General features: G+C 45.9%; 1 protein-coding gene across 5 annotated transcripts in view; it reads right to left on the reverse strand.

Annotated features, from left to right (window-relative positions):
- The window catches only part of acbd4 (acyl-CoA binding domain containing 4), a 31,227-nt gene extending 27,281 nt beyond the window's left edge, over positions 1–3,946 (reverse strand). For 2 of the 5 annotated variants that reach the window (XM_054736356.2, XM_054736355.2), the window contains exon 1: positions 3,624–3,946. In XM_054736356.2, coding sequence (XP_054592331.2) covers positions 3,624–3,841 — 218 coding nt within the window. In that variant the 5' untranslated portion in view covers positions 3,842–3,946. The remainder of the gene's footprint in view (positions 1–3,623) is intronic. The other 3 variants (XM_054736357.2, XM_054736354.2, XM_054736353.2) reach the window with 2 other exon arrangements.
- Positions 3,947–12,843: the final 8,897 nt, after the last annotated feature.

Below are 12,843 nucleotides of genomic sequence, written 5' to 3' on the forward strand. Positions count from 1 at the left end.
TAGACTACTGGACTAGAAAAAGCAATCCTCTAGACTACTGGACTAGAAAAAGCTATCCTCTAGACTACTGGACTAGAAAAAGCTATCCTCTAGACTACTGGACTAGAAAAAGCTATCCTCTAGACTACTGGACTAGAAAAAGCTATCCTCTAGACTGCTGGACTAGAAAAAGCTATCCTCTAGACTGCTGGACTAGAAAAAGCAATCCTCTAGACTGCTGGACTAGAAAAAGCTATCCTCTAGACTGCTGGACTAGAAAAAGCAATCCTCTAGACTGCTGGACTAGAAAAAGCAATCCTCTAGACTGCTGGACTAGAAAAAGCTATCCTCTAGACTGCTGGACTAGAAAAAGCAATCCTCTAGACTGCTGGACTAGAAAAAGCAATCCTCTAGACTGCTGGACTAGAAAAAGCAATCCTCTAGACTACTGGACTAGAAAAAGCAATCCTCTAGACTACCGGACTAGAAAAAGCAATCCTCTAGACTACCGGACTAGAAAAAGCAATCCTCTAGACTACCGGACTAGAAAAAGCAATCCTCTAGACTACCGGACTAGAAAAAGCAATCCTCTAGACTACCGGACTAGAAAAAGCAATCCTCTAGACTACCGGACTAGAAAAAGCAATCCTCTAGACTACCGGACTAGAAAAAGCAATCCTCTAGACTACCGGACTAGAAAAAGCAATCCTCTAGACTACCGGACTAGAAAAAGCAATCCTCTAGACTACCGGACTAGAAAAAGCAATCCTCTAGACTACCGGACTAGAAAAAGCAATCCTCTAGACTACTGGACTAGAAAAAGCAATCCTCTAGACTACTGGACTAGAAAAAGCAATCCTCTAGACTACTGGACTAGAAAAAGCAACCCTCTAGACTACTGGACTAGAAAAAGCAATCCTCTAGACTACTGGACTAGAAAAAGCAATCCTCTAGACTACTGGACTAGAAAAAGCAATCCTCTAGACTACTGGACTAGAAAAAGCAATCCTCTAGACTACTGGACTAGAAAAAGCAATCCTCTAGACTACTGGAAAACACACGCTACACAGATCCCTTCACAAATGTCTCTGTGCTCCCCACAGCTCAGTGGACAGTGAGAGACTCTTTGGTGCTGTGTCAAACATTCTTGATGAGAATAGGAATCGACTCACCCCTAACGAGTTAGAGATGCTGATTTTCCTCAAGAAAAACGTGCACTTCATTTGGGAGACTTGAGTAAAAGTTGAGCTCCATGTAGAGCACATGGCAGAGGTGATTTACCAGTTGTTTGCCGTTTCATGTTGATGTTTTATACTTGAATGGTGTTTTCTTTCTAGTTAGTTAAGTTCCTACATATCTTTTGTTCATTTTAATAATAAACTATCTGTCATGACTCCCGTCCTTCACCCTCCTCCACTTCCTCATTCAACCATGCATCACACCTGGTCACCTCATCAAGCTCCAGCCAAGCCGTTTCCCCAGCAACCACAGTCAACTCACCATCAACATCATCCAAACCACCGGTCTCTCACCAGCTCCTCACACACTCCTGCTCCTCCTGCTATATAACTCCCAGCCTGCTCTCCAACCGGCGCCAGGTTATTGAACGTGTTTACTAGTAGATCTTGCAGCCATTCTCCCTGCCTGCTTTCTGCCTCCGGACCTTGTTTTTTGGCCTGACCCCTGCCTTGCTCGCTGCCTGCCATTTGGACCTTGCCTGTCTCTGACCCTGCCTCAGCCTCGCCCTACTCTGGTAACTCTGCTAAAAATAGACTTTTTAATCCATTTTTTACTGTGTTTGGCGTCTTCACGGGTCTTCAGAGTTCAGTTCGTGACACTACCAGTCTAAATACTCATAAAGCCTTAGATGTACGTTATTTTGTTACCTGACTGAATTATGCAAATACCTCTTAGAAATGGAGGTAAGCACTTTAATTTGACTTGCATTATGGTATTGACTTTTTACAAACCTCTTCTACTTTTCTATAAAAACTCATTTGTACGTTGTTCTATTGTTGCACCACTGATAAGCTACAGAGATTTTATTTACTGAAAGTGCTGCTGCACCAACAAAATGTTTCTACTTTCTTATGTATCATGCTGGATGCAGAAATAATAAAACCCTAAAAGGTCAATTTGGGTGCAGTCTCCCTTATTTTATTTTGTTATTAAGTATCGGATTGGGAGCAAGAAAATGTGATAGGAACATCCCTAAAATGTACGCTTACCGATCAGCAATGGCAGAAGCAGCTGCGCTCTTGGTTTATTCATTACATGAAGGAGTGGAGCTGAAGATGCTGCATGCTCTTAACTAACAACCAAAAAGTGAAGATATTAGCGGGGAAAATACTAAGATCTGTAGGTCACCTTTTATTTTTTCCATAAATAAAAGCCTTAAATTCCTCAAATGCTTAAATTCATAACTGTAGCATTAGCATAGCGTGCTCTTGGTGTTAACGAAGAAAGGTGCAAATATAGACATGTGCATGTATAAAATGAAGCAACAATCCAGTTCAATCTTTCTAAACAAAATAAAAATAATAAAACAATGCCTTTATGTTGCTACGGTGTTGTAATATGAAGCAAGAATAATCTGTCCAAAAGAAAAATACAAACCATAGAGTCGGTATTTCAGGCTTTTGCTTTCCGTACAAAGCAATGATTGGCTGAGGTTTTAGGACAAATGCAGAGAACCACTTTATTCTTTTTTTCGTGTTTTTTTATCTCCACAATATATCTTGATAAGCTAGACTATGTTAGCTCGTTGTTAAGAGGCATAAAAAACGTTTTAAGCTAATTTGTTTTCCAAATGAAGGAATACAGCTGTAACTGTCAGGAGCAAAAACCCATAAAGATGACTGAATAAACCAGGAAAGCAGGAAGAAATGTTATTTCTATTTTTACTTCACTTGTGTTTTCATCACATTTAACTTGTATTTTATTTAAATACCTTCAGCTTTATTCGTTTTATGAGAATTGTTGTGTTGCAACAACATAATTACTGGATTTGTACGAAAGGACACTTAAAGACGATGACATGCTCTCTAAAGGCCTTCCACAGTTTATGGAAGTCTTTGTTCATTTATGACTAAACAGAATGGAAACCTGACATTGCTGCTTCAGCTCTGGGCAGGTCCCAGAACCAGGGGCTAAACAGGACCAGGTTAGCTGGTACTGACCCTTTCTAAAGCATGTCTAGTCAGTCACATGAACTAGGTTTATATTTCATTATCTGAACTATCTGGTCAGTAAACAAAATGTAAGTTTTATTTTCAGAACGTCACCATCTTCCTTTTTATAATAATGACGTATTAAATACAGAGAATCAACTGATGAATATAATGCACGTTAACATAGTTAGCATAGAACGTTAACACAGTTAGCATAGCATGTTTAACACGGTTAGCATCAGTGTGAGTAAAGGCGGCAGCTCTTCTGCACTTTAACGGTGTTAGAGGAGCTCACGGCCAGCAAAGGTTGGAGACCCCTGCTCTAAGGTGAAAAGATGCTGGTCTTTATGTCCCCCCAAAGCTAAGTGTGGCCCTGCCCCTTTGACACTACCACTGTTACCTGAGCGACAGGTGGGCTCGAGGAGACCTGCTACATGCACGCGCCTCAGACGTGTGCATAAAACGGCCACGTACCATTTTTGGGGAGGTTGTGAATGACATCCACAGCAGCCTGAAAGCGTGTCTGATGATCCACTGCGGGCTGTGCCATAGCAGGGCCCGGAACCGGCATGAGCCTCCAGCAGAAGCCGTAGTCCACGGTCCGGTGTTCTGTACAGCTGTAGGCGTCCAGCTCGGTGGCTGACCGCTGTCAGCTTGCTGACCTTCTCTCCAGCCTGGAAACAGAGCTGCATTTACCCCCAGCCGAGGGGCCCGATGTTGGGGAGTTCACTCAGCCGAACCTACCTCAACTGCTAAGTTTCAGGCAGTTTACTCAGAGGACTTCTGAGTCAGGTCACGTGATAATGTGGCCACGCCCACTCTTAAAGGGACACTCAACTCAGCGGTCCACTAATCTAGTTAAACAGTATCTATCCACCTTATTCTTTATTATTTTCTGAAGACCTTGCTGTCACAAAAGGATTTAGAAATAGTGATTAATGCTTTTATTACATCAAGGCTTGATTACTTTAATTCTTTGTACCTTTGTGTTTCAAAATCTCACCTCTCGCATCTTCAGTTGGTGCAGAATGCTGCTGCATTGGCTGTTCGCTGGGATGAAAAAGATGGAGCATGTTACTCCTATCCTGCCCTCACTGCACTGGCTGCCTGTTCATTTTAGAATACAATACTTTTATGGGCTTTTAAATCTTGGCATGGCCTTGCTCCACATTACCTCTCTAAGCTACTGAAGAAGAAGAAGAAGAAGAAGAAGAAGAAGAAGAAGAAGAAGAAGAAGAAGAAGAAGAAGAAGAAGATATCATTTCTATAGCGCCTCTCAAGACAAAAATCACGAGGCGCTTCACAAAAACAAAAAATGTAAAAATATTAAAAAGTGTTTGGAAAATGTTTAAAAATATATTTAAAATTAGCAAATATAGACAATTGTGATTAAAAACATGTTAAGAAAGAGAGAGAGTGAACAGGAAAGAGGGAAATCAGTGGATCCTGAGGAAGGTGGAATAGGTGGGGAGAGCAGAATAAAGAGAGAGAGGTGAAGAAGGTCATACAAAAGCCAGCTTGAACAAGTGAGTCTTCAGCTGCTTTTTAAAGGAGACCACTGAGTCCACTGATCTCAGGCTCAGGGGGAGAGAGGTCCAGAGTCTGGGGGCCACAGCAGCAGATGATCTGTCACCTTTGACCTTTAGCCTGGTGCTGCACAACCAGTAGGCTTTGGTCACTGGACCTCAGGGACCTGCTGGGGGTGTAGGGACTAAGAAGATCACCAATGTAAGATGGTGCTTGTCCATGTAAGGCCCTATAGACCAGAACCAGGATCTTGAAATGAACCCTGAAGTTGACTGGCAGCCAGTGAAGCTGGAGGAGAAGCGGGGTGATGTGGGTGTGTTTGGAGGACTTGGTCAGAAGCCGAGCACAGGCGTTCTGAACCACCTGTAGACGGTTCAGGGAGGTTCTGCTCAGACACGTGAAAAGAGAGTTACAGTAGTCTAAGCGTGAGGAGATGAAGGTGTGGAGAACTGTCTCAAGTTCAGAGCGGGACAGAATGGGACTCAGCTTAGCAACGTTCCTGAGATGGAAGAAGGAAGAGCCAACAAGAGAACTGACATGAGAATCCAGGGTGAGAGCTGGGTCAAAGGTCACGCCAAGATTCCTGACAGAAGGTTTGGTGTGAGAAGCAAGCTGACCAAGAGAGTCTCTGACTTTGGGAACCAGCTTGTCTGGGGCACAGATGAGGATCTCAGTCTTATCTTCATTCAGCTGAAGAAAGCTCCCACCATCCAGGCTTTGATAGAGTCTAAGCAGGTGTGTAACAGCTGCAGCTTAGACATCTCATGGGCTTAAAGGAGATGTACAGTTGGATGTCATCTGCATAAAGATGGTAGGAGATTCCTTTGAAGGAGCTCAGTCCCCTTCATCACTGAGTCAGAAGGTCATTAGAGACCCTAAGAAGAGCGGTTTCAGTAGAACTGATATGATGTGATCACTTTGCACAAATTCTCTTTACTGGTTTTTATTCCCCTGCACGGTCTCTGAGGTCGGCTGATAGGAAGCTCCTGGAAGTCCCAAAAACAAGACGTAAGCTCAGAGGTGACAGGGCTTTCTCTGTAGCGGCCCCCAGGCTCTGGAATATGCTGCCTTTGAGCATCAGGTCGGTCTCTTCTCTGTCTGGTTTTAAAAATCTTTTGAAAACATATTTTTATGATTTGGTCTTTAACTCATGAGAGTCTTTTTAGTGTTAGTTCTTACGTTTTAGTCTTTATGCATTTTTATGTTGTGTATTATTTTTAATGTTTTTAATTTCTGTGAAGCACTTTAGTCGATTTTGGACCATTGTAAGGTGCTATATAAATAAAACCGCCTTGCATTCTTACGGGCCATCATGCTTTGCGCGAAAGAGGCAAGTGACTTCCGGTCCCACGTTTTTTTACACTGATATGATGAGATCACTTTGCACAAATTCTCTTTTAATGGGCTTTTAGAGATTGAAAACTTGTATGAAAACCAGCCGTAACTGCTCAAATGGACACCGTTACACTCCTTCTGCCTACTGAAACAGAGAGGTGGGGGGACAATCTTAAAGTCTGCCCAAAGCTAACGTACAGTAGCATTTTTGCAACATTCTGAACTCAGTCGCCTTCAACAGAGAGGCAATAAACAATATTAAAAGCTCTGAAGCTGATCAGTACTAACATAGTAATAAGGTTGGCCCAGTTTTGATGAACGATGTGGGACACAATCTTATTTACTTAAAAGCAAATCTCACCAGAGCCTTAAATCCATCATCACCAACTTTTGGGTTTTAGTTTCTACATCAGGTGAAATACAAACTTTTAGTTTAATAACTACAGTCTAAACGCACTTTTAATTATAACTATTCAGAAAATAGTACACATGAAATTGTACCTGTTGTTCTAGTAAGACTGCTGTCAAGATCCCTTTACTACTCTGCGTCGCTTCTCCGGAGGTTTGTCATATCCAACAACAAAGTAGAATGCAGGTGTTCCACTGCGAGTTTTCACAATAAAATGAATGGAATGCACAGATAAAGTTTGTTGTGCTTTTCAAGTAAAGATTTTTCAGCCAAATCCTTCTGGGTTCCTCATCTCTGGGGTGGTTGTGAAAACCATTCCGACGCTCGCAGCCACACGCCCTCTCACTCTGTAGGTTCGTGTTCTAAATATCACACTTGTAGCTACAATAGTAATTTTCTCTGGTTGTTAGTACAAGCATGAACAGCACAACATCTTCCCAAGCTGCCTGAGTACATTTTTCGGGGGTAAAAATTTTGTGAAATCCTTTTCAAATGTTCAAAAAAACTGCTACAAGCAACGAAATCTCACATTGCAAACAGGTGTGTGCCACGTCAGATATCTCACCGGATGTAGCTTGCATCAACGTTTCCCCATGAACCTACTCAAAAATAAGGTGGATATGAGTGATTATGGGCTTTGCAATGCATGGCGATCTCTTCATCCCAACCGCAGCGAGTATACTTTTTTCTCACTCGTCCATCACTCTCACTCCCGTTTGGATTAGTTTCTAGTCAGCGGCTCGTTGTTGGCTGACATTTCAGACACTAGAGCCCTTTTAAGATAGACATTCTGGAATATGTGTGGACAATTCAATCCGGTTTTTAACCGGAACTGTGTTTTCAAACACACCACTTTCTTTAGCCTCCACCTTCAGATCGGACCATTTCTTTTTAATGTCCGCCACAGATCTCTCTGACGAACTCACAGCATTGACGGCTTCAGCAACGCTGCGCCACTCTGATGATTTTCTCTTATTGGTTATGCCACTGCTGTGACCTCCAAAAAGTACTTCCTTTCGGTTTTCCACTTCCCCCACAGGTAGCTCAATTTCTGCTTCTGTGAAATAGCGCTTCCTTGATCTGCCTTGATCTACGGTCGCCATCGTCATTGGCGGAGCGCCGCAACAGCCGGCTTCTGTATATGCATGAGATCCACAAGGCACTTTGCATTGACTATTTATGGCAGTAAGTGGGTGTGGTGAGGGCGGGATGTGACTACAAAGCAGCTGAGAACCTTTCTAGACAGTTTCTGATTCATGAAGCGGAGATTGCGTGCAGCTGTGCGTACTCCATGTTTGATAGATAGATCACAAACCTGCTTGGCGTAAGTACACTTGTTTTGCTGAGCTTAAGTACGGTTTTAGTAAGGATTCTATGCAATGTTTGATAAATGAGACTCCTGGACACAAACACGATGATGTCCGTAGAGAAGTAAAACTGCTTCTTACAGACACCCGAGTATCTGACGAAGCAATCCTGAGTGGTGGAGCCTTCCAACCAGACCATAGCAAGTTGTTCCTTTCAACTGGTTTATTGTTGGCCTTTCATCATTTATCTTTTCTCCAACCTTCAAACCATGAAACTGTGTACACAAGATTTATAATGAACTCAAAATTCAAAATGTGCACAAAGACAAAGACAAATAAATACCTCGTTGGCTGTATGCTTTTAGGAAGGGACTCCAAGCATCCTTTTTGTCTTTTAACATCCTTTTTAGTCCTTTTGCAAGTCTTTTCTTTCTGCTTTGTCACAGAATTCTCCAGTCAGTTAGCCAGCACCTCATCCATGTTTCTTAGTTACACAGGTGGGTCACGTCACTAATTAAGGCTGGCTTGGACACACGATGACTTTCAAAATAAAGGCATAACATAAACCAGCTTGAATTTCTGAACACAGCCAAAAGAAAAAAAACTGAGAACAAATAAGAAATAAATGAAACAACAGCAACAACGGTTACACAGAGGCAGATGAGAAAAGCAATGAGTGATGAGAATGAAAGACAGAAATGCTTGGGGTCAGCCACTCGCCAGATACCCACAGAGGTGCACAGTGCTCAGGTCGAGGCTTAAGCCGCGCAGTCACAGTTTAAAAGAGACTACAGCAAAAAGCCCACCAGCTGATATGATCCAACAGCTAACAGCAAAAGCTTAAAAACCCACAACAAGCAGGCTTTAGAGTGTCGTAACAGAGACAACATGAGAGAAAGATGATGTGGCTGCATGATGTCTTGAACAAATCCGACCTAACTGGAATCATTGTTTCCATTGTGGTGAAGATGGCCACAGGACGGTGTGCTGTATGCAGTGAGCCCCATACCAGGAAAACGGGAGCAGGTCCCTGCCAAGGGACAGACATTAATATCAGATGCCTAAGGCCCAAGGTTGCTGGATTCTGATGTAGCATGAAGTGGAACCCAGACGAGCCCCCACAACTGTAATGGGTATTGAGGTATCAGAGTCCAGGACCCGTTGACAGAAAAATAAGATGGAAATCAAGAATTGAAGAAAAAATGAACACACAGAAGATGCGGCCCGGTTTTCTTGGCAATCTCTCAACTTATGAGAGCTAAACTTCTCTGTGGGACACCTTAGCCAGTGACTCCCAGTCTCCCCACGCCACCTTCTGGTGAAACAATGCTACTGCATCTGCAGATCTAACCCTGACACTTGTGAGTAGCATTGGACGAAACAAATGTGAGCTAAGGCTCAAATGCATTCAACAACGTATTCCTTCAAATTCCAACTTGAACACAGGCTGAAGGAAACCCAACCCTGTATCCATCAGTAGGCTGTCCTCACAGTGACATGTGGTGTGTTTCTGTTGATCCCAGGTTCCTAGTGTCAATTATAACACTTCACTTTCTTCTGTTGCTTTCATCACCTGCCTAGGGACTGCAGATGTAAATTAGCACTGGTGCTACAATCTGGAATATTTACTGATACAATTTGTTGTTGAAGTTCAGGAATATGCACTGGCCCTATTAAATAAACTAATAAATAAAATTAAATTAAAACAACACAAACAACATTATGTAGGAACAGAAGTGAGCCTCACACATCCCTATGCTAGCACACAGAGAACAGAACGCTTGGAATTATAAACCACACCATTCCATTGATGACTGTAATATATAAACACTCATTTTTCTACAATCTTAGCTCAATATGTTCTGAACCCTAAATGTTCTATGTTGGGTTTGGAGTCTGGCTTCCCTCTCAGTTTAAAACAGAAAGAAAGAAAATGATCTTTTCTATAGCGCCTGTCAAGATAAAAATCATGAGGCGCTTCACAAAAAATAAGTTTAAAAAGGGCTTAAAAACAAGTTTAAAATGAGAAGGAATAAAAACAGTGATAAAAGAGAGAAACTGAACAGGAAAGAGGAAAATCAGTGGATTCTGGGAAAGGCGGAATAAGAGCAGAATACGGAGAGGAGGGTGATGAAGGTCCCACCAAAACCTGAACAGGTGAGTTTGAAGGAGATCACTGAGTCCACTGATCTCAGGGTCAGGGGGAGAGAGTTCCAGAGTCTGGGGGCCACAGCAGCAGATGATCTGTCACCTTTGACCTTTAGCCTGGTGCTGCACAACTGGTAGGCTTTGATCACCGGGACCTGCTGGGGGTGTAGGGACTAAGAAGATCACCAATGTAAGATGGTGCTTGTCCATGTAAGGCCCTATAGACCAGAACCAGGATCTTGAAATGAACCCTGAAGTTGACTGGCAGCCAGTGAAGCTGGAGGAGAAGCGGGGTGATGTGGGTGTGTTTGGAGGACTTGGTCAGAAGCCGAGCACAGGCGTTCTGAACCACCTGTAGACGGTTCAGGGAGGTTCTGCTCAGACACGTGAAAAGAGAGTTACAGTAGTCTAAGCGTGAGGAGATGAAGGTGTGGAGATCTGTCTCAAGTTCAGAGCAGGCAAGGCCGGGTCTAGGTAATTTGGTGGCCAAGGCGAGACTGGCCATGTGCCCCCCCATGCCTGCACGCCTCTCACCCAAATCCAAGTCCACCCACCCACCACTTCGTCTTCGTCTTCCTCCGCTTATCCGGGTCCGGGTCGCGGGGGCAGCATCCCAATTAGGGAGCTCCAGGCCGTCCTCTCCCCGGCCTTGTCCACCAGCTCCTCCGGCAGGACCCCAAGGCGTTCCCGGACCATATTGGAGATGTAACCTCTCCAACGTGTCCTGGGTCGACCCGGGGGCCTTCTGCCGGCAGGACATGCCCGAAACACCTCCCCGGGGAGGCGTCCAGGAGGCATCCTGACCAGATGCCCAAACCACCTCAACTGGCTCCTTTCGATCCGGAGGAGCAGCGGTTCTACTCCGAGTCCCTCCCGAATGTCCGAGCTCCTCACCCTATCTCTAAGGCTGAGCCCGGCCACCCTACGGAGGAAACTCATTTCGGCCGCTTGTATCCGCGATCTCGTTCTTTCGGTCATTACCCAAAGCTCATGACCATAGGTGAGGATTGGGACGTAGATCGACCGGTAAATCGAGAGCCTGGCTTTCTGGCTCAGCTCCCTCTTCCCCACGACAGATCGGCTCAGCGTCCGCATCACTGCAGACGCCGAACCAATCCGCCTGTCGATCTCCCGATCCCTCCTACCCTCACTCGTGAACAAGACCCCGAGATACTTAAACTCCTCCACTTGAGGTAGGACCTCTCCCCCGACCCGGAGGTGGCAAGCCACCCTTTTCCGGTCGAGAACCATGGTCTCAGATTTGGAGGTGCTGATCCTCATCCCAGCCGCTTCACATTCGGCCGCGAACCTACCCAGCAAGAGCTGAAGGTCAGAGCTGGATGAAGCTAGGAGGACCACATCATCCGCAAAAAGCAGAGACGAGATTCTCCTGCCACCAAACTCGACACACTCCACACCACGGCTGCGTCTAGAAATTCTGTCCATAAAAGTGATGAACAGAACCGGTGACAAAGGGCAGCCCTGGCGGAGTCCAACCCTCACTGGGAACAGGTCCGACTTACTACCGGCTATGCGGACCAAACTCACGCTCCTCTGGTAAAGGGACTGAATGGCCCTTAACAGAAAGCCACCCACCCCATACTCCTGGAGAGTCCCCCACAGGGTGCCCCTGGGGACACGGTCATAAGCCTTCTCCAAATCCACAAAGCACATGTGGATTGGTTGGGCAAACTCCCATGCCCCCTCCATCACCCTTGCAAGGGTATAGAGCTGGTCCACAGTTCCACGGCCAGGACGAAAACCACATTGCTCCTCCTCTATCTGAGATTCAACTATCGATCGGACCCTCCTCTCCAGTACCTTGGCGTAGACCTTTCCAGGGAGGCTGAGGAGTGTGATCCCCCTATAGTTGGAACACACCCTCAGGTCACCCTTCTTAAAGATGGGGACCACCACCCCGGTCTGCCACTCCCTAGGAACTGCCCCCGATGACCACGCAGTGTTGTAGAGACGTGTCAACCATGACAGCCCTACAACATCCATAGCCTTGAGATACCCAGGACGAACCTCATCCGCCCCCGGGGCTCCGCCGCTGTGTAGTTGTTTGACTACCTCAGCAACTTCTGCCCCCGAGATCGGACAGTCCATCCCCAGGCCTCCCAGCTCTGGTTCCTCCTCGGAATGTGCATTGGTGGGATTGAGGAGCTCCTCAAAGTATTCCTTCCACCGTCCGACTATAGCCTCAGTTGACGTCAGCAGCTCCCCATCCCCACTGTAAACAGTGTGAGCGAGTTGCTGCCTTCCTCTCCTGAGGCGCCGGACAGTTTGCCAGAACCTCTTTGGAGCCGATCGATAGTCTTTCTCCATGGCCTCACCAAACTCCTCCCACGCCAGAGATTTTGCCTCGGCAACTGCCACTGCTGCACCCCGCTTGGCTATCCGGTACCTGTCTGCTGCCTCCGGAGACCCACAGACCAGCCACGCCCTGTAGGCCTCCTTCTTCAGCCTGACGGCTCCCCGAACCTCTGGTGTCCACCAGCGGGTACGGGGGTTGCCACCACGACTGGCACCGGCCACCTTACGACCACAGCTAGCAACAGCCGCCTCGACAATCGCAGAGTGGAACAAGGCCCACTCGGACTCAATGTCCCCCACTGCTCTCAGGGCGTGGTCAAAGCTCTGCCGGAGGTGGGAGTTGAAGACCGTCTTGACAGGTTCTTCTGCCAGGCGTTCCCAGCAGACCCTCACTATGCGTTTGGGTCTGCCAGGTCTACGCGGCATGTTCCCTTGCCATCTGATCCAACTCACCACCAGGTGGTGATCAGTTGACAGCTCCGCCCCTCTCTTCACTCGGGTGTCCAAAACATACGGCCGCAGGTCAGATGATACGACTACAAAATCTATCATCGACCTGTGACCTAGGCTGCCCTGGTACCAAGTGTACCGGTGGGCATCCTTATGTTCGAACATGGTGTTCGTTATGGCCAAACTGCGGCTTGCACAGAAG

The sequence above is a fragment of the Nothobranchius furzeri genome, chromosome 16 (assembly GCF_043380555.1).
Source record: "Nothobranchius furzeri strain GRZ-AD chromosome 16, NfurGRZ-RIMD1, whole genome shotgun sequence".
In the NCBI taxonomy this organism is placed as follows: Eukaryota; Metazoa; Chordata; class Actinopteri; order Cyprinodontiformes; family Nothobranchiidae; genus Nothobranchius; species Nothobranchius furzeri.